Source organism: Ostrea edulis, chromosome 4 (assembly GCF_947568905.1).
Source record: "Ostrea edulis chromosome 4, xbOstEdul1.1, whole genome shotgun sequence".
NCBI classification, from domain to species: domain Eukaryota; kingdom Metazoa; phylum Mollusca; class Bivalvia; order Ostreida; family Ostreidae; genus Ostrea; species Ostrea edulis.
The window spans coordinates 924247-950047 of NC_079167.1; the positions used below are offsets into that span (position 1 = coordinate 924247).

At 36.6% G+C, this 25801-nt stretch overlaps 2 protein-coding genes across 2 annotated transcripts; both read left to right on the forward strand.

Moving 5' to 3' along the window:
* The first annotated feature begins 282 nt into the window (after positions 1 to 282).
* Positions 283 to 25801, forward strand: LOC125671882 (regucalcin-like). The gene is made up of 6 exons (XM_056161554.1): positions 283 to 531; positions 3782 to 3940; positions 14608 to 14787; positions 24470 to 24685; positions 25247 to 25390; positions 25529 to 25801. The coding sequence occupies exons 2-6, from the start codon at positions 3784 to 3786 to the stop codon at positions 25732 to 25734; spliced, it is 903 nt and encodes a 300-aa protein (XP_056017529.1). The 5' UTR covers positions 283 to 531; positions 3782 to 3783; the 3' UTR covers positions 25735 to 25801.
* Positions 17281 to 21809, forward strand: LOC130053902 (uncharacterized). The gene is made up of 2 exons (XM_056161555.1): positions 17281 to 17607; positions 20993 to 21809. Exons 1-2 carry the CDS (start codon positions 17588 to 17590, stop codon positions 21615 to 21617), a joined length of 645 nt encoding a protein of 214 aa, XP_056017530.1. The 5' UTR covers positions 17281 to 17587; the 3' UTR covers positions 21618 to 21809.

Consider the following 25801-nt stretch of genomic DNA (forward strand, 5'->3'; position numbering starts at 1 on the left):
TTATCGTCGTTTTAGAGAAATTTTGTGGAAGAAAAAACTGAATAATTATTACCATTCCAAATAAAGAAAAGGGAACATTTTTGTCTTTAATTATTTATCATGTCTTGTGTGCAAAGAACGCGTTATGATTTCTTAAAGTGTATCAAATCGTGATAGTGTTATCAAGCTAAAATCTTAGTTTATGTAAATTACAAAATCCACACGCTTAGCGCAGCACATGTGCTACACCTTTGTCAGAATCTGAAACTGAACAGAAAGTTTCCTTTTTCTCGTGGAGAGCTACAGTTTCACAGCTATCTGGATCTCGATCTCATTTATGTCTCTCCCCTATAACATTTCTATTAGACAACAATCTATACCAAGTGGGGCGATTTGTTGACTGTTCCCATTCCTGTTGACACAATTCATATAAGGTGTTCAGATAAAGAAATCGACCTTCGTACTTCTACTCAATCCAGCTATTGCGGTAGTGGCCGGGCAAATATTGGATTAGGTTGGATGCAATTTATGATATACCGGTAAATTGGCAAGGTAAGCATAAATCATTACACTTTACATTCGAACCGAATTAATCAATGGTCATTTTAGTACGCAGCTTTTAAATCCACACAAGAAAATTGTATAACTAAAAAAAAAATTACGAAGCCGAATAAGGAGTTGAGCAGACTTCTAGATAGAGAAATGTTGAAACTCCTCATAGTTTGAAATAAAATCTCTTGATTTAAATTCGGCCTTGTGGTTTAAGTTTAATGCACGCATCCGTTATCAAATAGGGTGCGTGCAATATGATGATAGTGACTAAACCCGGTCTTAGGTCCCAGTGTTATAGCATAGAATCCCCCCCCCCCCCCGCATAGACTTTCCCCCCGGAAAAACGGGCCCGGAATAGGCATCCCCCCCCCCCCCGAAAAGATGGGCCTGGCATAGAATTTCCCCCTAGGTAGAATTAACACGGGCCCAATCCCCCCCCCCCTAGGAAAAACCGCCCCAGTATAGAATTTCCTCCTAAATGACAGTGCGCTTTTTCCTCCTTCTTACATTTTGCCTATATTCCCGTTTCCAGTTCTATTACTAGAATTATCTTGCTTATCTAGACCCAGGAATTCTTCTTCTTATTTTTTTTTTTTTTAATGCTGAGCAGGGTCTTGTGTGTCACAATCATCATCTTATGTTTGTTTGTGGGTTGTTTTTTTTAAAGGACATTATTCAAATCGTGTAATGCTATATCAAAATCCATTCATACATCTCAAGTCTTTGCTGTTATCTACCAGTATCTAACATCTAAAATAGTGAAGTTGGGGAGAAGTTAATGTCTTTTTAATTTAAAATTTCGAATTTAAATAAACGGTTACTTTTATTTATACAGTGCATCTAATTTACTTTTTAGATATTTTAATTGTATATCTTTTAGTCGACTTTATACGAAAAACCCTAATGATATTGACCATCGTTAAAGTCTTTTGGGAAACATGTTGTATTTACTATACGCAATTTAAAGTTTTCAGCGTGTAAACCCAACTTCAACATCTTCAAAAAATTCCTTTATTTTATGAATATCGTAATATTAATGAGCGCATATCTATTTCATTAAACTATAACAGTTTAACAGCACATATTTGTTTCTTTTTGTAACTTTTTTTTTTTGGATAACATGTACCTTTTTATAGCAATAATGACTTTCGTTGATTATTATCTTTAATTGCATGGGTTTGCTTTATTCTATATTGATTCAAAAGCTTCTACATGAGAAGAAAAAGATTCCGGTAGATGAAATCCGGAAACAGGAGGGGGGATTCTATACCAGGGCGGTTTTTCCGCCCAAGGGGAAATTCTATACTGACTTTGTACATAGGGGGAAATTATATGCTGTGGCGCTTTTTCCCCCTATGGGGGAAGATCTATCCCGGGCTCGTTTTTCCGGGGGGAAAGTCTATGCGGGGGAAAAGTCTTGCTACAACACCGGTGCTGTTGTATAGAATTTCCCTCCGAAAAACGGGACCGGGTTAGACTTTCCCCTCAGAAATATGGGCCTAAAACAGAATTTCCTCATATGATGAATTAGACCGGGCACCCCCCCCCCCTCCCTAGAAAAACGCGCCTCAGTATAGAATTTCACCCCAAATGCACCGTGGACCATGGTGAAAAGATTCAGTAACGCACGGGTTCAAGATTTTTGAAGCGATCGGTCTATTTATTTTTCTGAAAAACAACATAAATGAGATTTTCTTTGTCTAACACATATCGCACGGAACGCACAGACGTATCAAGAAACAGAATATATCTCATACTTTGAATGAAAGTAGTTACTTTTCTCAAACACTCGTGTTTAATATTGAGTATCTAAGAAAATTCGCACGGATGTTTGCTTCATGAGCTGAATTCAAGGTTTGAAATTGTTTTGAACATATTTTATTGATGAAATCAAAGGATTGGGAACAAGTTCTAACAACTTACAAGTCCCTCTCCTAAAATATTACAATATGTCATGCAAGGTAATAATTAACGGGTAAAATGTACAATGATCAAACGAATCTACAAGTTTCTTCTATAAATTTATGAACAACTAAAAAATATATTTATAGTAATTTGCAGAGTTAAATTGACATTACCGCATAACAAGGTTTGAAATTATTCGAAAAAAGAGCCATGATAATGTGTCACAAGAATATAAAAAGACATTCAAATTCTTACTAAATTGGACTTCATATTAGTCTTTATTTTGACAAAATGCTTGAAAATGAAAATAACGCAGGGTGAAAAGATGGAAGATGTAGCGTTACCAAGGTTTTTCCCTTCTGCATATGTATTTTTAGCTATCTATCCGTTTCCAGTTCTATTACTAGAATGTGTTTAATGTTAAAATTCGGTTAGAAAGCCTATTATTATCATGTAAAAGAATTAATAAATTCACATTCCACTATCTCGTAATAACGAGAAAATATATGAATACTGGTCACGTGATATCTTTCTTTATAAATCTTTCCGTCATCATTGTCATAGGTTTTTAAATGCTGTTTTAAACATAAGAAATCACTTTTCGATTGAAGCATGCCCAGAAGACCAATCCATTAAGTAATACTGAGTGAAAGTTTATTTGTGTATTTAAAATGCAAAGGTAAGAAAAAGACGATTAAGCTTAAGCGCCACAAATTTATTAACTTTTACAAGTTTCACTATAATACCGAGCGAAGCAAGGTTTTAAAAGTAACACGTATTTAAAAGGGAAAAATGAGAAAATCAGCAAATGAATAGAGATAATCTCTACATACGTTCTGAAAATTTTGTGATCCATATGGGCACCGCCATTTTGTTTTGTTCCTTAGTTGCTTCTACAGTTATTTATGTTTTAATTTTGAATGCCAAAAATACAAGACTGACATGCAATTTGTAATTCAAACACTCAGTTTCTTAAAATTGAATGGTATAGGCCTAATTATTATTGTTACAGTTTTTAGCCAATCATCAAATAGAAAAACAGTAATACGACTAGATAAATGAACGATTTCATGAGTTTCATTAAAGAAAAATATACGATATATTTACCACTTTGAATTTCTTGATTAATTCTGTTTAGTTTTAACTGTCTTTTAAATTGTAAACAGAATGTATTGTTGTTGTTTATAATTGTTTGATTTGGAATAGAGAAAAAGGTCGAGACTAAATGTGACGTCACTTTTAGATATTTTTGGTCAAAGTCAATAGATCAAACAATCTCTTAATTTGTTTTTAAATAGAATACATACGTATGTCACCTGAATTAACACATTTTTATATCATTTAGACATGTCTGTAGAGGTGGTGATCAAGAACAGCTGTCAGTCTATCGGGGAGGGACCACACTGGGATGACAAGATAAACAAACTCATGTACGTAGACATTCTCAATAATGAGATCCATAGATGGAGCCCAGACACCGGAAGTGACGAAAAAATACATCTCGGTAACCCTAAATCTTTAAATACTTGTTAATGCATATTACTTTCTTTAGAAGGGCAATATAATATTGTTGACGTATAAAGACAAGTGTTAAACTGATATACAACTGGACGCAATACGCCGGTTTCGAGATACGTTTGAGTTATTTTCCCTTTGGAGAACTCTCGTACATAGTAAGACGCGAAACAGCATGTTTACATGCGGGAGTGGGACGAATATCCATCACTGCATAAGTGAATGTACTCAGCAAGATTCTCATACGTAGTTTCATCACCCGAATTCGACCGATACACGAACTAAGTAAATGATAAGTATTCAACAGCAATTAAATACATGGCATTGTTTTTATACTATTCCGTTGCTCGTACGTATCATACTTAGGGTATTACTGGTAATTATGACATTGTTTTTATGTTTCTACTTTAGTAAAACATTTCTTTAGATAGTATTTTGTATTTCCAGCATTTAGATATTTAAAGAGAAACCGCTTTTATTAAATCTACTAACGTTGTCTACACCATTGAGTGTAACCTGTGTGACTTAATTTATGTGGGAGAAACCAAGGGTTCACTTAATAAAAGAATATCGAGGCACAGATTTCAAATAAATAATGGTGGTAACCAACTTCTTTACAAGCATTTTAATGCACCAGACCAACCCATCTTGTCCATGAGGGTAAGGATTTTGGGGGGAAATTACCATCACACAAACAATCCAACATTAAGCACCCCTTTTCGTAGACAACGAGAAGATCACTGTATCAGGACCCTAGGCACTGCATTTCCATATGGATGCAATGATAATGTATATGATGTGGGAAATTTGACTAGTCCACAAGGAAATAATGTGAATGTGATGGGACTCTTTCCCAATACTCAAAGACGGAAACGCAGTCGTGGACATCGATCATATAACAGACCAAGTATAAATGATGTCAAGTTTGATTCACTTTTACCTTACGTCAACAGACAAATAGGTCCACATCATATTCGTACAAAACTTTACTCTGTTCCATTGATAGTTTTACAAAGTACAGCTAGTCTATACTTGGATTTTTCAATACCGGAATATAGACTGAACTCTATGGTTATGGATGTTGCCTATCATAGGTTTTTAAAACCAGCACGGGTCATGGATGATATTCCTTCCAAATCATGCCGCCAGTTCCCCATACCCAAATTTACAAACAAAGGAATAGATGCGTCAACATAAGCAACATTCTTCGTCATAAAAGGGTTCAGTCGTGTATTTCAACTTATTCCAAATTCAAGTCTACACCCTGTATTTCCTACAGCTATACTTCTACTATTGCATCCAAACTTTTTAATTATAAACAAACTTTGCAGTGCCTAAATATAGACCATCATATACGTAATCCACCAACGTGTTCTTGTTCTTTATCTTCTTTCAACTACAGTCCAGCTGGACATGTCATTACTGGTGATGTTGATATAGTTGAAAATAAGGACCTCAAATCACTTATTCTAAAAAGGTCCTAAATACAGAGAACCTCGGTCTTTTAATTGGGGACAACTTTATCGCTATTATGAATTCTGTCGAAGATTATTGCCAGACAATGGGCTAAATATGAAAAAGAACTTGATACATTGTCAGAATGGGTCAAAAGCATAAGAGGAATATTAAAATCCCGCATTAGACATATTAAAACAAAAGTACGTACCATCTATCCTTCTTTGTTTAGTAAACCAGAAGTGATAAAAGAATTAGATGGGTTACATGAGAAATATGTTTTGGTTCCAGCTGACAAAGCTAGTAACAACATTGTCTTTGTTTGTAAGGCTCATTATTACAACTGTATTTTAAACGAACTTGGCATTAATTCCACTTTTGGTAATCGTACTTGTACTCCAACTGCTCTTTCCAAAGATGAAATTCTTCAAAACCATGCTCAGTTTTAGACACATTTAATATCCCAGTCAATGGGTCGAATGAATATCTGGATTCCTAAACTACATAAAAACCCTTACAAACAAAGATACATTGCTGGATCCAGTAAGTACTCTACCAAGCCCCTATCTTTGCTCCTCGTGAAAATATTAACAGCTGTGAAGGATAAACTTCAAACTTACTGTGCGAATACATATGCCCGAAGTGTTGTTAATCAAATGTGGATTCTAAAAAATTCTAAAGAACTTTTAGTAAACTTGAAATAGCAAAACTTTTCCCAAATCAATAGCATCAAAACCTATGACTTTCCAACACTCCTCACGATACTAGACTAGACTTTTTGACATCATAGACAGTTGCTTCTTCAACAAAAATGGAAAAAGGAAATATTCATATCTAGTAATCCGTCATCCAAAAACTTACTTTGTTAAACACCACTCTGCTTCCACGCACAAGTACTCTGAAGTTGAAATAAAAAATATGCTAGAGTTCTTCATTGACAATATATTCGTGGTCTTTGGTGATCAGGTCTTCCAACAATCTGTTGGAATTCCCATGGGTACGAATTGTGCTCCTTTGTTAGCTGACCTGTTTCTATATTCATATGAAGCAGAATTTATTCAAAAACTTCTACGTGAGAAGAAAAAATCTCTTGCTGTGGCCTTCAATTCGACAATAGAACCATGCAGATGGCTATTGATGGACATGTGTCGGAATTTCGGGAAGCTTGGTATATATGCTTTAGATAACATAGCTTGAACATAAAAATAATTATTTTTATTCTACTCGATCGGTAACCATGGAAACGAATGACACTTGCTTTTCCCCTTTTCTATATCTAGATCTATTGAAAAAACCCAGACAGTGTACTATTCTTTTTGGTTTATTGCAAAATCCATGTCTTGCAATTTAATGATACTTATTTCATGATATTGCAGAGACAAATAGGAATTATATTTGATAACACATAAGCAATCAAATCTTAATACACTGTGCATTAAAATATCAAAGTTTTAAAATGAGGGAAATGCGGAAATTTTACCTAATTTCACCTATTTGAACTAAAACAGGTATAATTGACCAAGAAACGCTTCAATTGACATCATATTTGATACATGCAAGGTGAAGATAACGAACAGTGATCAATCTCATAACTCCTATAAGCAATACAAAATAGATAGTTGGGCAAACACGGACCCCTGGACACACCAGAGGTGGGATCAGGTGCCTAGGAGGAGTAAGCATCCCCTGTTGACCGGTCACACCCACCGTGAGCCCTATACCCTGATCAGGTAAACGGAGTTATCCGCAGTCAAAATCAGTGTGCCAAGAACAGCTTAAAAATCGGTATGAAACACGTCAGACAGCATTTGACCCAATGCGAGGTTGTATTGACGAACTAGATCGTTGTAACGATCATAGAATTTGCGAAATGCTGACTTCAATCGAGACTGTTGAAATCCCTGTACCATCAACTTGTTTGTCAGTAGCAAGTAAATGAAATTTAGTGTTATATTGGGAGGGGGTGTAATAATATCGGTTATGTAGATTTAAAATCTTCATATAACATAATAATATTATTGTACAATTAATGAAGGGTGAAAATTATTGTTTGTTGCACTTTGACCCAATATTGGAGGGAGAGGGGTTATATGAAAAGAATCTTCCACCAATAAATGCTACAGTATTTATTGCAGTCATCTACAAGATTTGTGTATTCAAACTGTTTTAGCTTTCTATCAAATTCAGCAGACAATTAAAACATGATATACCTCTCATGTATTAAATTCACTCTGCATATGTAGTTTCATTGTAAATAAAGCCATAAAGGATTGGGGGGGGGGGGGCACTGTAAGTCAGGTAATGTAAAAATTCCTGAACGTCACGTGCAAGATTATGAATGACACATTCATTATAAACAAACAGATTCAATCATTGCAATTCTTTTTTCATTTTTTTTGGTAACTTTTAACTGAAACTATTGGCAAATATATCACAAAAAAGAACATTAAACTGTTCTGTACATTTATTCAATTTTTTTTTTAATGAATGAAAGCACAGGTGTGATATTTAGGAAATCTGACATCTAAAAAATCCTGAGAGATGTAAAATAACCTCCAAGCAGTAGGTATTTATTTCAACCTAAAGGATTATAACCTGAATGAAAAAATTAAAACATTTTTCCTTAACTACTTATGAATTCAGTGATAGATAATATTGATAATAATTGGCTACATTCAATTGCAACAATATCACTGATGACATTTTGCAGGTCTTCGTCATTTTCTGGACTTTCCCAATTTTTCACCATGTCAATACAAGGAAAGTAATTGTTTGGTTCCTTGGAAAGGTTGTCTTACTTTAGAAAACATCTGCAAAATACCAAAACAATTTCTATTATTTCACGAGTTTGCCTCTGGTCAGGACACTCCGCTGTCATATAGAAAACCCAGACATATTAGTATCATACATGTACATGTGTTTTGAACTTTCAATAACCAGAAAAGTTATTGTAATTTTTAGAGGTTGTATGACTAAGTTTAACCATAAATTACAACAGCTCACCCTTTGGTATTAAAATCCTCCTTGCAATTGTTCATGGCTAAAGAGATATCTTTCTAGCGTAAAAAGACATCTCTCTAACTTACAGAGATATCTCTACAACCAATAGAGATATCTTATTTTACGAATAAATAATAGTAAAAGGGCTTGCCATACATTTGGGATGAATCAATGTGAAAGTTCGTACATTTACCGATATCCTGCGGATTAATGTTGAAACTGAAGAGATACAGCGGGAAAGAAAGATTGAAACACTACTAATGAAAACTACAGGGATTTTTACGACCCATAGTAAGAGGAATTAACAGATAAATTTCATAATATATGAAATAGCTAAAAGGCCTAAAACAGAATTTATGCTTTAATGGAAATAAAAGTCATCTCATTATTAATCTAAATGTTAAGATATACAAGTATTTAGTTTGGAAATGATCTGCCAGAAGTCCTCCCTGTTTAGGATTGGAGTGCTGCGGTCACTAATTCTATGTTAGTCAAAAAATAATAGATCAAATACAAGATGTTTAACTTGTTGACTTAATTAGAGCATGAGTTATCGTACTTTTATGCATATCACACGACATCATGTGTAAATACATGTACATGTGCGTTAATGACGTTTTGCCACGAGGGGGGGGGGGATATGAAGCACGTGTATTCTTTTAATTCTCTACCCAAAGGTGTCACTGCTCGCTAACACCTGGTAATGTCGAAATATCAAAATTCTTCTAAAACGCTTTATAAATTTTTACACAAACGTTTAACTTAATTCACTTAAACAATTTTAAGATAAAGTTGTTTTAGCGCTTGTAAACAATTCCTAAATTGTTGATTTTAATCAAAATGAATCATTTCCCCCGATTTTTGGCGGTATCTTATCTACAATAATCATTCTAATTCCGTTCAGTTTTCCGTTCCGCGTTTTAGCAACGCTCGGTTTTATGATATGATTTATGATGACTTTAAATCTCCTCCAAACAAACCATTTAGAAGTGTATACATGTACTGATATTCATGAATTATTCGGGTACAATTGTTGAACCATCTTCGCTAGCCAAGTGTTCGATTCTAGTACCTTCATCTAGATATATTTTTCATAGTTTCCGCGAAAGACTTCGATTGGTTGCGACAATTGTTTTTCGCCCAATCGAATGCAAATTACACAACTATCACTTACGTCATGTAAACAATAATGGCTACATCCATGAGAAGCGACTTATATTTTTGATTAAAAGTCGCGATAAACAATGGTCCACATCCTCAAGATGGCTTCTCGTCGTACGTATGTAGCCAAAGCTCTACGAAACTTAATAAATTGACTTAAGTCGATTTCGATTTAGTAGAAGAATTGAAAAATGAAAAACACAATATCATAAAACTATTACGAGACAGAATACGCAAAGGGCAGGTCAAAGCAATGACAGTGTCAAAATCTGAGAGTGAGAGTTCCTTGATTCATGCATCAAACCCACTAGCTGCAGATCTGTAGCTCTCCGGGAAAATCCACCCCTTATAAAAACCTTCGATTTTCAGCGCAGAAAAGAATGCGCACGATTGAGGCCCTATATCGATGTATTTTTGCATCGCCGTCTCTAAAATTAATGTCAAAAAACATCTTGTGTCCAGATATACCTTCAAATATTCATTAAAGCCCCATCCGACCCGAAAACTCACAGCTTCATATGATTCCATTAAATTACATTAATTCAATTGCGAAACAAATTGTCAAAATTCTACAGTATTTAATATCAATTCAAGAGAAATAATCAATGAAATTCCAATCTGAACTTGGAAAATCACTGGTAAACACCGTACTACCTGCTAATAAAACTCTAGGTACATGCATATAAAGTGTTGAATAAACTTTGTAAACATACAGGAAGGTAACTGGCATGTTGTGAAGACGCATGTCTTTCTTACAATTTTTCGTACAAAAGACCTGAGGGGACATGCCCGTTGTCTTAAAAAGCTAAAAGTAATTTGAGATATTCCCATGGGCATGAATTGTGCTCCTTTAAGCAGATTTTATACAAAAACTTCTACATGAGAAGAAAAAATCTCTTGCTGTGGCCTTCAACTCGACATTTGAATGTATCGACGTTTTATCTATTAACAGTAATCATTGTCATTCATAATATGTCGATTTGATATATCCCTTTGAACTCAAGATAAAAGACCGCACTAAGTCTTCCATATCTACTTCGTACTTAGATATTTTTATTGAAAATGAATACGGTATAAACGGCAAACTAAGAACTCAGCTTCATGACAAGCGGGATGATTTCAACTTCTCCATCGTCAACTTCCCATATTTATGTAGCAACTAGATGAAACTCCGCACAAGTTCTGGAAATCAGACTTAAATAATATTGCATAGAGGAAGGACTTTTTCATGCGTGTTTGAATAGTTGCGCACATGAATTAAATGAACGATATCTACAACTTGATTATCAGGAAGTCACTTGGACCTCCAAATTAAATGTTCCTTATGTAACGTAAATGATCTCTCATAAGATATTATCTTAATTTGTCATTTAAAAAAAACTTGCTTAGATCCGCCACTTTACTCCCATTTTTGCTATTTCAGGGTAGTTTATCGAAAACGAAAGTAGTGTTTTAATTGATTTTACGATATTTACTTATCAATTAAGATTCTATTATAGCTTACGGACTTCACCTCACATATGAAACAATATTAAAGGTGCAAACTGTAACTTTGGAGCAAGCGTTGCGGAGTTTATTGGCAAAATTTGATAAATAAGTATAGATATTCCATTATCACCTGTATATGGTGTATATCTCTCTCAATTGATTCGATACGCAAAAGCTTGTTCTGCGTATGATAAGTTTTTAAATCGAGACATGCTACTGACAAACAAGTTGATGTTACAGGGTTTCAACAGTTTAATTTAAAGTCAGCAATTCGCAAGTTCTATGGATTACTCCGTTTACCTGATCAAAACATACGGATCACGGCGGATGTAACCGGTTGACGGGGATGCTTGCTCCTCCAAGGCACCTGATCTCACCTCTGGTATATTCAGGGGTCCGTGTTTGCCCAACTCTTTATTTTGTATTCCTTATGAGTTATGAGATTGATCACTTGTTTGTTATCTTCATCAAATATGTAGATATAGTACATCTGTATATATATCTTAGCATTAAATTATGAATTTAAATGATCTAAAGAGATGCCGTTTAATGATCATCTATACTCTCCTCACCAAATTAAATATTCTGACATGGATTTTCTACAAGCATTAAGTAATTGTCCCTTACTATGTAAACAGTCCAAATTTTAGCTCACCTGAGCTATTCTGATAACTTTTTTTTTCTGTCGTCTGTCCGGAAAATTTTCCCATTTTCATTTTGTTCTCTAGAACCACTGGACCAATTTCAATAAAACTCGGTACAAATCATTCATAGGTGAAAGGAATTCAAGTCTATTCAAAAGAAGGACCATTCTTTCTTCAAAGGGGAGATAAGCACGAAAATGCAAAAACAGGGTGGGGTCATTTAATTTTTTTTCTCAAGAACCACTAGGCAAGAAAAGTTGAGATTTACATTAAAGCTTCCTGACATATTGCTGATTCACGTTTATTACAATTATGGTCTCCGGGGGTACGATGGGACCATAATAGGGGGATTAAAGTTTTACATGCGAATATATAGGGCAAATCTTTAAAAAAAAATTCTTCTCAAAAACCACTGGGCCAGAAAAGTTCAAATTTTCATGAAAGGTTCCTGATGTAATGAAAATTCACGAATGTTAAAATCATGGCTCCCAAGAATTAGAGTGGGACCACAATGGAAATCAAAGTTTTACATGTGAGTGTATAGGGAAACTCTTTTAAAAATCTTTATCTCAAAAACCACTGGGCAAGAAAAGTAGAAATTTACACGAAAGCTTCCTAACACAGCGTACGTCCAAGTTTGTGCAAATCGGAGTTCCCGGGGGTAGGATGGGCCCACAATAGGGAAGTTAAGTGTTACATGCCGATATATAGAAAACATCGTTAGAAATACATGTATCTCTTGAACTATTTAAGCTAGGGCTTTCATATTTTGTATATACATTCTTTACGGAAAGACATTTCATGTAATGCAATGTTGTGTAATCTTGTGACCTTGATCAGGAAGTTTGACCTACTTTTGATATATAAAAAAACCCTGACCAATTCCTTAAGTATTTAAGTTAGATGTAGTATCATATCTTGTATGTATATTTCTTATGGGAAGACCTTTTATTTCATATAATGATCTTTGACTCTGTGATCTTGAACTTGGAATTTGACCTGGCTACTTTTAAGAAAACATAACCTATTGAATATATCCGGAACTATTTTAGGTGGGGCTTTCATTATTTGTGAATAGATTCTTTATGGCAAGAACTTGTACACTATGGTGTTTGATCTTTTGACCTTGGAGTTTGACGTCTTTTATTTAAGGTAGGGCTTTGATATTTTGTCCAAAGATTCTTTATAGCAAGACATTCTTATTTCGTGAAGTTTGACCTGGAGGCCTTGATATTGGAGTTGGGCTTATTTATTTTAAATATCATACGGTCATACCTATTCAATATCTCCTGAACGATTTAAGGTAGATCTTACATATGTTGTATATAGATTTCTTATGGCAAGACCTTTCAATTCTAGGATCTTTCACCTTTGAATTTGACCTACTTTTAAGAAAACATAACCTGTTAGATATCTTAGGAACTATTCAAGGTAGAGCTTTCATATTTTGTATATAGATTCTTTATGACAATACCTCGTGATACAATCGCATTTGATCCTGTGATCTTAACCCACTTTCTTAAAAACTTGGCCTAATCAATATTTGAGATAGAGCTTTCATATTTTGTATATTATCATATCCAATTTCGCCCCATAACTGACTTGAACTTCGTAATAGCTCATATACAAGTTTGGGGAAGAAGTATTTTTAGGTCAGCTATGGCGCAAAGCGGGATATTCAAATACTGGCTAAGTACCAGTTAACCTCGGGATCTTTGTGTTCACGGGCTGAACGGAGTAGCCCTTTTTCGTTCAACCTGTACAAATGAAAGGACAGAGACAAAGTTCTGTTCAGCTACTCTTTTATTAAAGAAAAATTTCATCATTATAATTATTGATTACAATCCATATTACACAATATACAATAATAATTACAAACATTATTATAAAAGTTCACACATAAATTAACGGAGCCATCTGAAGAATTAAAAAAGTTATTTCAGAAATGCGCAATTATACTTAATATCTTACCTGTACAAATGAAAGGGCAGAGACAAAGTTCTGTTCAGCTACTGAAGAACTCTGTCTCTATTCCTCGCATTTATACCCCCGTACATCCTCCAAAATTCCTTACCATATTTGTTAGATCTTAAAAATTAGCACAATTGGCATTGGCTTTTAATTCAAACTCAAAGCCAACACAATTATTTCATTGAAAAATCTATAAATTAGCGTTGCATACTCAACTTCACTTCTATGTTTTTGCATAATCTTTAATTTCTTGTTTCTCGTAACCAATATATACAAATGTTTCACCTCTGGCAACTTATTTGTTATACTCCGATTAGTTATATATGATTATATGTTTCCTCTGGCCAAAATCACTTTCACCCTCATAACCTTGCAAACAAGCTATAAACAGTCTCACGGTAAAGAGTTCGTACACTCTTGTTCAGCATCTTACTGTTGTTTTTGTTTCCCATTATTTTGCCAATGTCCATTCATTCATTATACTTCTCCCATAATTCAGAATTCTATCATCTGTTTTATACATTGCAAATTTCGTTATGATAATATTATAGATTTCTTATGGCAAGATATCATGCCATGATCTGTGGACCTTGTGACCTTGGTCTTATTCAGAACAGCACGATAATGTTAGTCATATTGGTGTTGCGGCATCTTTGTGTTATTTGAATTTCAGTTATGTTGTGATCCGTTCGGGCTAGGTTGAGGCCACAATATGGGGTCAAAATGGGTTTAAAGATTGATTTAAAAAATTATTTTAAAAATAATAACAGCTGAATAACGCCAGAGCCAATGTGACTCGGGTGAGCGATGTAGCCCATGGGCCTCTTGTTTAACATGTAACCTGTGAATCGCATGTATAATTAAAATCGTAGCGGTTCGTAAACGGTATCTCCAAACTGACGTAATGGGTATCACATACATCCATCCATAATTTTAGGGGACAGCGTTGGTTTTGTTGTTCCGTGCAGGAAAGGTGACTATGTTGTGGGTCTTGGTCGCTCTCTGTCACGTGTCGACTGGGATTCCCGAGAAGTAACCAAGCTTCACGAGGTTGACCAAGGAACAATGAACAGATTTAATGACGGAAAGTGTGATTCCAGAGGACGCGTATGGGCAGGTAAGACTGGACGAACTTGTAAACAGTGTGATTATTTGTATGGGCAGGTAAGACTGGACGAACTTGTAAACAGTGTGATTATTTGTATGGGCAGGTAAGACTGGACGAACTTGTAAACAGTGTGATTATTTGTATGGGCAGGTAAGACTGGACGAACTTGTAAACAGTGTGATTATTTGTATGGGCAGGTAAGACTGGACGAACTTGTAAACAGTGTGATTATTTGTATGGGCAGGTAAGACTGGACGAACTTGTAAACAGTGTGACTATTTGTTGTTATGCTGGGGGTAGTGGTGTTGTACGTACATGTATATCCATGTCAAAGAAAGTGGATTCCTTAATTTTAACTAATATCTATAAATTGTCATGTTGTAAGAAATAGAAACATATTTAGGATATTTTGAACTATAACGACACGGAACCAATCTGTAAAACGAAATATAACACTCGATTTGGACTTGAAGAAAGTGAATGGAAAACAATTTATAAGTTACCATCCAAGTTAACAAAAAACCTCCAAACTTCAGTGGTTCCAATATAGACTTATTGATAGAATTTTGGCTACAAACACTTTGCTTGATCATCACTGAAGAGACATTATTTGTCGAAATGAGCATCTGGTGCATCAAAATTGGTACCGTATAAGTTTTACATTGGAACACATTTTCTAGGAATGGGTAACTGTTCAATCCTTTTTAGGTACTTTGGAAACATATGTAGAACAAAATACAAATTATCTATTACAACAAGAAAATTTTTATTAGGATTTCTAGATTCAAACAAATATATTCAAAACACACTTTTTCTGTGGTTTATCAATATTTTCGACAACCAAAACACACAAAAAACATGCAATATGATATGCCTAAAAACACATGTACAATCACCGCATATGTGTACATTATCAATTTATCGTTTCACACTGAACAAAACTACTTGTTGCTAAATGTACACTAGATGTCAATAGATAAAGTATGTTAATTATCTCGAATTTGTATGTCTAGTGTAATAGTTTTGTTCAAATATTTTTTTTCGTGTGTGATTCAATCTTTTGAAAGTTAGATTTTGTGTACATCAACTTACACCTCTTCTTAACTGCACTTCGATTACTCAAATGAGCACAAAAACAATCTGAGGCTCCTAGAAACTCCTCTTATTATTACATACAAACTTCGTTAATTTTACATGCAGAGATAGATCTATATAGTCAGATAGGCTGCCCCCCCCCTTTTTTTTTAAAGCATTGTCGTGAATGGTAGTGGAAATGTAAAATTTAACCGATGAGTGGAACTGAAAAATTTACCCTTGCCGCCTTCCTTCTAGAGCTTTGGATTGTTTATTTTTGTCAAGAAATTTTAGGCAATATTATGAAATAACCCCCCTCCCTTTACAATGCTACTGTGACGAATTGGGATCGGGCACGGGATGTATTATTATCTATAAATAGAGCTGATGTGATCCGGACTTTATCGTAGGACAATACGATATGACCCAAGGCATAACGAATGCCGGGTAGTATAAATACGGCTGTTTTGCGAGAGACAGTGTCATTCCTAGCTGCAGAACTGTAGCTCTCTGAAAAAATATTTTGACATAACAGAGAGCTACAGAGCCACCCCTTATAAAAACCTTCGATTTACGGCGCACAAAAAGTTGCGCACGGTTGAGGCCTTATATCGTTGTATTCTTGATTTGCTGTTTCATATATTTAATATCAAAAAATTCTTAACATATTTTCCTACTATACTTGTGTCTAAACATACCTTCAAATATTCATTAAAGCCCCATACGACCTGAAAACTCCCAGCTTCAAATGATTTCGTTTGTTGACGTTGCCATGTTAGGTAGATGCGGCTTAAGGTTAAGCAGACTAGACCAAGCAGTCTTAATGAAGCTATACAGAGAGCAGTTGAATTAGAGGCTTATTATAAAGCTGAGAGCCGCCGCACAGAGAATATCAGAAGCATGGAGCAACAAGGTTCAGCTCAGGCATCAAAAATAGATAGGTTTATAGACACCATGGAGAAAAACATGCAATCCCTTCAACGGGAAATTAGAGATATAAAGCAGTGGAAATTCCATATGCAGAAGAAAGGGCAAGATCCTCGACATACAAAGGTAGAACAACATAAGTCAGAAAGGGACGCCAGCAGTATTAGAAAGTGTTTCAAATGTGGATCAGACAAGCACCTAAAAAGGGAGTGTCCGTTAGGCATGAATCCGTCTTATGGCAAGGATGAAACGGGTAAGGATACCAGCAGGAAATGGAAAGATGATAGGTCTCATAACAACGAACGGAAGGAAGAATTGCACTCAAGAATTGTATCTGCTGTTAACGAGCCAGGTGCTTATGTTACTGCTAAAATCCATGGGATTGACACATACTTACTCGTTGACACCGGTGCCACGGTATCTTTACTCTCAAAGGTATGCTATGAAAACATACAAGGAAATGGGAATTACGAGTTAAAGAGTGTAGACAAAGATGTTTTGTCAGCAAATGGTTCCATCCTTCAGATTTATGGTAAGGTATCCATCAACTTTGTATTGAATGGAATATCTCTGCATCATGAAATGATCGTTGCTGATGTTTCTGTAGATGGTATTCTTGGCTTAGATTTCCTTATCAAGCACGAGGCCATCATTAACCTTCGTACACGCAAGGTTGAAGTCTCGGGGATAGAACACCCTATACAATTGGAGGGTATGGCGCAGGAATACAAAGTGGCGTTGGTGCGTAGAATAATTATTCCGCCTAGATCCGAGGTCATGACCGAAGGTACCATTTGCCCAGGACCAGATGGAGGATACCCAGTTAAGGTTGGTCTCATAGAGCCTTCTAATAAATTTCTGAAATCCGATTTTGGAATGTTGGCTAAAACCCTGGTTAGAAGACAAGACACGATACCGCTCCGTATCATGAACATATCTGACACCAGTAAAGCCATTCAGTCAGGAACTGTTGTCGGGAAATTGTCTCCTATAGACGAGGTGGTATCTGTATCAAACCACAGTCAAGAAGCGGATGGGTCTGAGCCATTGTCAAATCATGTAAAAGAGCTTTTTGATAGAAGCACTGAGCATCTAGAACAAGAACAAATTGCCAAGGCAAGACGTTTGCTTGTCAAGTATTCGGATTTGTTTTCTGTATCTGATAAGGATGTAGGTCGTACCTCTTTGGTAAAACACAAGATCAACACGGGTAGTCATACACCCATTAAACAGCCACCTAGACGACTCCCATTTCGAATGCAGGATGAAGTGAAAGAGCATGTATCAGACATGCTTCAAAGAGGAATTATTACACCTTCTCGGAGTCCATGGTCCTCGGCAATAGTGCTTGTTAAGATGAAGGATGGGTCCACGAGATTTTGTGTGGACTATAGGCAGTTGAATAGTGTCACGACTAAAGACGCCTATCCCCTCCCTCGAATTGATGAGTCACTTAACCAGCTTAGAGGATCCCGATGGTTTAGTACTCTTGATCTTAATGCGGGATACTGGCAAGTGGAGTTGGATCCAGATGATAAGAACAAGACAGCTTTCGTGACACGTGAAGGGTTGTATGAATTCAATGTCATGCCGTTCGGACTGTGCAATGCCCCGGCCACATTTGAACGGCTAATGGAAACAGTCTTGTCCGGTGTACAGTGGCAAGTTTGCCTTGTTTATTTGGATGATGTGATTGTATATGGGACAACGTTCGACGAAATGTTATGTAACCTGGAATTAGTCTTTGAAAAGCTTTACGCAGCTGGATTGAAGCTGAAAGCTAGGAAATGTGTGTTGTTTGGTAAAGAGGTAGGATATTTAGGTCATGTGATCTCAGAAAATGGCATCCAGACTGATCCTGAAAAGGTTGAAGTTGTAAAACGATGGCCAGAGCCAATAAGTAAAACTCAAGATAGATCCTTCATAGGCTTTTGCAGCTACTATAGAAAATTTATAGCTCATTTTGCCAATATTGCACGACCGTTACATAAGCTTACCGAAGCAACAACTCCATTTTCCTGGACAGAGGAATGTCAAACAGCATTCGACCTTTTGAAAGTAAAGTTAACATCTGCACCGATTCTTACTCATCCAGATTTTAGCAAACCATTCATTCTGGATACAGATGCAAGCCAGAATGCTATCGGAGCCGCCTTGTCTCAGATACAAGATGGACAGGAGAAAGTGATTGCATATGCCAGTAAAGTTCTAAGCAAATCTGAACGAAAGTACTGCGTGACCAGAAAGGAGCTACTAGCAGTAGTGACCTTCATCAAACACTTTAGGCCTTTCTTGTATGGACATAAATTTCTGGTCAGAACAGATCATAGTTCCCTTCGCTGGCTACTTAGGTTCAAAGATCCGGAAGGCCAGTTGGCTCGATGGCTGGAGGTCATAGCAGCTTATGATATGGAAATTGAGCATCGGGCTGGAAGACTACATGGGAATGCTGATGGGCTAAGCCGACTGCCATGTGGTCAATGTGGATACTTTGACAATTGGGAGCTCGAGAGCCAAGATGGAGATAATGAGCATACCAGGGTATTGCAGGGGAACGAGATAAACGAGGTCAATGACAGTTCTACAGACCTGGTAAAGGTCCAGAATGGATGTTCTGACATACGACTTGTAAAGTCTTGGAAAGAGGAGGACAAGAGACCAGAGTATAGTGAGATTACTGCTCAGAGTTACATAGTTAAATCCTTGTGGGCACAATGGAGTAAGTTAACACTGAAGGATAATGTATTGTGCCGCATGTGGGAATTAGAGGATAGCAACCTCGTGACATATCAGGTGATTATGCCCCTGTCCCAGAGAAGATTTATCTTAGAACAGGCCCATGATGCCAAGACCGGTGGACATCTGGGCGTGACAAAAACACTGAACAAGATAAGACAAAGTTATTACTGGCCTGGACTACAAAGCGATGTGAGAAGCTATGTTGGGGGTTGTGACATATGCGCAAGGAGAAAAGTCCCAACTAAAACAAAAAGGGCGCCGATGCAGCCACTTCAAGTTGGTTATCCGATGGAGAGAATAGCTTCTGATATATTAGGGGAATTTCCGGTGACAGAAAAAGGCAATGGCTATATTTTGGTTGTAGCCGATTACTTCACCAAATGGACGGAAGCCTTTCCTATGCCTAATATGGAAGCCCAGACAGTTGCAAAGCTTATTACAGAAGAGGTCATCTGCAGATTTGGAACTCCTGGCTGCATTCACTCTGATCAAGGTCGCCAGTACGAGAGTCTCTTGTTCAGTGAAGTGTGTAAATACTTACAGATCAGAAAGACAAGAACCACACCGTACCATCCTCAATCTGATGGTATGGTGGAACGATTTAATAAGACGTTGGCGACTATGCTTAGTAGTTTTGTGAATGAAAATCAAAAGGACTGGGATGAATGCATACCGTACGTTATGATGGCATATAGAGCACGAGTCCACAGGGTATACCCCAAATATGCTTATGATGGGCAGAGAAGCAGCCACACCATTGGACATAGCATATGATATGCCTTCGTCCTGGAAAGAAGTTCCAAGAAATGAATGGGTCTGGGTGCTTCTCGATCGAATGGAGCGTGCACATGATTAGTGAGACAACATTCAGAAGGGGCAATTCTTCGTCAGAAACATTATCATGACATGAAAATGTCGTATGAACGATTCAAGAAAGGCGATGAAGTCTATGTATATTTTCCCCAAAGAAAGGCTGGATGTTCATCAAAATTAACCTCATTTTGGCGAGGTCCATTCCTGGTCTTGTCCATAGTCTCAGAAGTTCTGTATAAAGTAAACTGCGGTCGCAATGGGAAAGAACAAGTAGTTCATTGTGATCGAATGAAAGTCAGCAAACCTCAGGTATTGAGAGGAGAAGTTCTAGAACCCAATTACTCCTCTGAAAAGATGGATGAAAGGACTGATGTTGATCAAGTTCATGATGACCTCGAGTCAAGTTACAAAAATGTCGAAGTTACGGTTGAACTGGTTGGAGGTGGCAGAGAAAGACGAGATAGACGTCCTCCAATATGGTTGAAAGATTATATTCAAGACTAGTGCATATGACACATTAGTTTTGTAGATCAAACAATTCTTTCTATATTTCCTAGATGATCACAATGTACATATGCAAGAGGACAAGCGGTTTAAATAGATACTTAGCCTTATAGACATTAGATTAAGTTCAATGAATTTCTTTATTTTTATTTTGTAGATTAGCTATGGCAAATACCAAGGTTACAGCTCGAAAGTCTAAAGAAATATGTCCTGTATGTTTTCATGAAGTCGACGGGAAGGAAATCTGGATCGAACATGTTATGAAGTGTACACGGAACTTGTTGGTGTGTGAGAAATGCCATGTGTCTTTCAAGAAGAAGGAATATTTCCTGAAACACATGAAGATGAAGCATCCTGATGTGGGTCCATCTGAAGAAACAGATAAAGACGCACCTAGTATCAGTACAATGCGAAAAGATTCCACAGATTATGATAGTGAATGGGATGAAGATCCAGAAATCCAGTTGGGAGATGATCCCGCAGAACGGAGCATCGAATCTCTTCCCAGCACTAGTGACCTGGTTGTTGGGCGTATGGTGAGGAAACGAACGGCACCTAGCCCTGTGCACACATCAAGAAAGGTGATGAACAGAACAGAAGTTCGATCTGTTTCAACAGGGGTGTCCATCGGAACTCAGACAGAAGGTCGTATGATGATACATCAGTACACCCAGACTGAAGGTACCAAGAAAAGGATGAAGGAGGTTGCTATCACAAAGTATCTTGAAAATGGACGAAGCATAAAGAAAATCACCGAGAGTGAAGTGTGTTTTGACATATAAATTGTATATGACTTTGAGTCCAAGAACACAGTAACAAAGAGTTACACATATGTACTGTTTTGAATTATTGTTAAGCATATAGGATTATGGATAAGGCATATCTATTTCACATCATGTTCATTTTTTTTTCATTACTCATCATTGGTCTACGTTTTCATGTTTTCTTCTCATTAAATGTTTTTGTTGATGATACCCAAGTTTTCGTTTCATGCGCGGACGCATGTGAAATAGAGGCGTGGGTAATGTGACGAATTGGGATCGGGCACGGGATGTATTATTATCTATAAATAGAGCTGATGTGATCCGGACTTTATCGTAGGACAATACGATATGACCCAAGGCATAACGAATGCCGGGTAGTATAAATACGGCTGTTTTGCGAGAGACAGTGTCATTCTGAAGTAGACGCTGGCAAGGAGTTATCGAAGGTACGGTGAATAAAGAAACTAACAGTATACGGTGTCTAGTATACTAGTAGGGAAGCTTTTAAAGGTGGGAACGTTCACCTGGTGTTTATTTTATTTTGTTTGATTAGTCCTTCGACAAAAGGGATCTGTCCGGTATAAGGACACATCTCCCGTACTCCCGGATCTGTCACATCAAGATCTATAGTCTCTTTATGATAAAGATAGGAAATCTTGCACATATCTGTATATATTGACTCGTACATTTTTTTTTTATAAAGATAGGAAATCTTGCACATATCTGTATATATTGACTCGTATATTTCCTAATCATTTGTTTAAGATCAATATCAATAAGTATAGGGACTCATCCAAATCTTCGAACCCTAACACGTTATACCTGATTGTATCACATGCTACCATTGTGCTTTTAATTCTAGGTGTCTGTTGTTTTTAAAACAGATTGCTATCGAACTCCTCAGTATTAATTGTATAATTTGGACAGAAATAAACTATAAATACACCTATAAGACCACCACCACCACCACCCTTCTCCAACTCTACAATTTAACGAAGTCCTTACTTTATACCGAGCGAAGCTCGGACGGGCCAAAGACCCGTCCGCGAAGCAAGGCTCTAAAGGTAACACGTAGGTAAAAGGGAAAAAATGAGAAAATCAGCAAATGAATAGAGATAACTTCTACATACGTTCAAGGAAAATTTTGTGATCCATATGGGCGCCGCCATATTGCTTTGTTAATTAGTTGCTTCTAGAGTTATTCGTGTTTGAATGCCAAAAATACAAGACTGGCGTGTAATTTGTAATTCAAACACCGAGTTTGTTAAAAATGAATGGTATGATTATCATTGTTGCAGTTTTTAGCCAATCATCAAATAGAAAAACAGTAATACGACTTAACAGATGAACGAGTTCATGAGTTTATTACTTACGGTTACTTTTTTACCACTTTGAATTTATTGGTTAATTTTGTTTAGTTTTAACAGCCTTTTTACTGCAAACGGGATCTATTGTTGTTGTTTATAATTGTTTGCTTTGAATATAGAAAAAAGTCGAGGCTAAATGTGACATCACAATGCACGGTTTTCGTCGCCTTGCATTTTATTTCCTGCGTTCAATGAATACGCGGATCCTGTAAAACTGTTGTCTCCATATAAACCCCTTTAATATTGAGATGTTACTGGGTGTTTAGGACATTTTCATTAAAAATATATATTTTAAATGAGTCATAACCTACCGTACTTAACGGAATTATGATTACCACTTGGGACACGCCAATGACCATGTCATGCTTCACTCGGTCCAACGGTCGGTGTACATATCAAAGTTTTCTCAATAAAATCGAAGAAATTAAACCTTGTTTTTGTCATATATATAATACCACCTGTTAAAATTTGGTATACTAAAGAATTTGGTAACGTAAGCTTTACTATACATTATTTGTTAATTGCTATGTATGTGAAGCTTAGGACCGTAATTGGAAGCGCTCCACCAACTTCCGGTGCAAATAGAGAAACTGCAAAAATGTAGGCCATTGACGGTTTCAGAAGAAATGCAAATTGATGACGGTTTAGCAAACAGTTTTTATTTAAAAAATGAAACTTATAATTATTTTCTTGATGCATGTATCAAACGAAAAATTGGAGAGAAAACTTCATCAATGCGCGTATTTTTCATACGAGCATTGATGAAGTTTTCCGTCAAATTTTTAGTTTGATGAATGCATCAAGAAAAGAATTATAAGTTTTATTTCTTATCATTTAATAATATTTTTAAAATAGAAAAAAAAAGTTTTTCTCATCATAAAGTTTTGATTAACGATTTTGAATATTGGCGCGTAGGAATACATATATACGTATCAATGTAAACAACAACATAACTGGCTGTGCGTTCAGGTCAGGTAGATCTTAGAGTTACTGTGCATAATTAAATGGATTATGAGCCAAACCCAAAGGTACACTGTACAATGGTTAAAAACTGAATTAGATATAAAAGAAGACAAGTGGTTACTGGATGTATGTTGCATTGTGTTTGAGGAGACGCTGAACACTGGTTGTGTCGTAGAAACGGTGGAATGCGACTCTGATGTTTGTACGGGGAGGAAAGGGATGACACTGAATGCAAAGTAGTGTGCAGTCCTGCAAACGATAACATTCGGGCACAATTGTGTGGTTTGGGGAAAGTTATTGCAATGCCAAAACAACATTGGAAAATCCGAAATGCTCATGACCCCCCCCCCAACACCACCACCACCACCACCCCATTTTGCTTCGACTCCAACCCACAAAGTTTTGTCCCCATTGTGTCAACACTGAATATTTACAGCCATTTGACTGTATAAATATCACTGAGTGAATGTTTGAGAGTGTGTGTGGATGTTACTTCAGATTCGTGCAGAATTCATATCTTATAAACCCACTTTCTTTAAGGAACAATGGGATACGAAGCAGAACCAGCCAATCCCGAAAGAGAAATGGGATCTTTATTTCGATTGGACGTTGATGGCTCCCTTCACACATGTGTAAATAAAATCAACATTTCCAATGGCTTAGCCTGGACAGCTGACAACAAAATCATGTATTACATTGACTCACTGCCGAGAAAAGTGTACGGATTTGATTATGACATTGAGAATGGCAGCATAAGTAAGTTCAATATTCTCTCATATGATCTGCATTTACCTATAAGTTTATTCATCTAGTGCATACATATATATGTATGAATTAAAGAAATAGGTTCTAGCCACATTACTCAAGCTTAGTCCATGGGTGCAGTTTTTGGCCAAATGTCAAAGCAAGTGACAAGGCAAGCATTGATGATAATCACATATATGTATAATGAATACATTTGCGTTCGGTCTTTTTCTACCACCTTCTAACTCGGATCACGTGCCATAACACAACCCCTACCTTGGGTACCCGGATGGTGTGTATAATGATATACTAGGATGACAAATATTTTGAACTTTCCGGTGTCTATCACTGTCCTTGTTTCCTTCAAGAATCATTTGAAATCTTAATTTCCAATAATACTGAACAAATCAATAATTACATACCACGGACTAAGCTTTCCTGCATGTAGAATACTGTTGCCCAGTAACGTCGGGCCACGATTAGGGCTCCAAAGTTGATGAACCATATCTTTAAATGCTAGCTAGGGAATGCAGGTGAGCAGTGTTACCCAGGACCTCTTGTATTGATCTACAGGCAACCAGCGGGTGGTCGTAGACTTTGGAGAAGGAACAATTCCCACTTTAGGGTACCCGGATGGGATGTGTATTGACACGGAGGACAAAATATGGGTGGCTTGTTATGGTGTCGCCAAGATTGTCCGTTTTGATCCGACCACAGGTGAGACATGAAATGCTGTTTGTCTTGCATCTATCTATTTATTAAATATTTTTTTACATTTAGTATTATACTGCATAAAAATTGTCGAATTGACAAGACTATCTTATGTATTTTATTTTATTTTATGTGTTTTTGCAGGAAAACAATTGAGAACAGTTGACATCCCCGCAAAAAGAACCACGTCTTGTTGCTTTGGCGGGGGAAATCTGGACGAGCTTTACGTGACAAGTGGCGTACAGGGGTCGACTGAGGAAGAAAGGAAGAAATATCCTTTGACGGGATCTGTCTTTCGGGTGACTGGTCTGGGGGTTAGAGGACGTCCTGCCCACGTGTTTGAAGGATAAACTGCATAGGAAAAATTGTTTAACAGAAAAACCTGAGAATAAAATCATTTTAAAAAATTATCAAAAA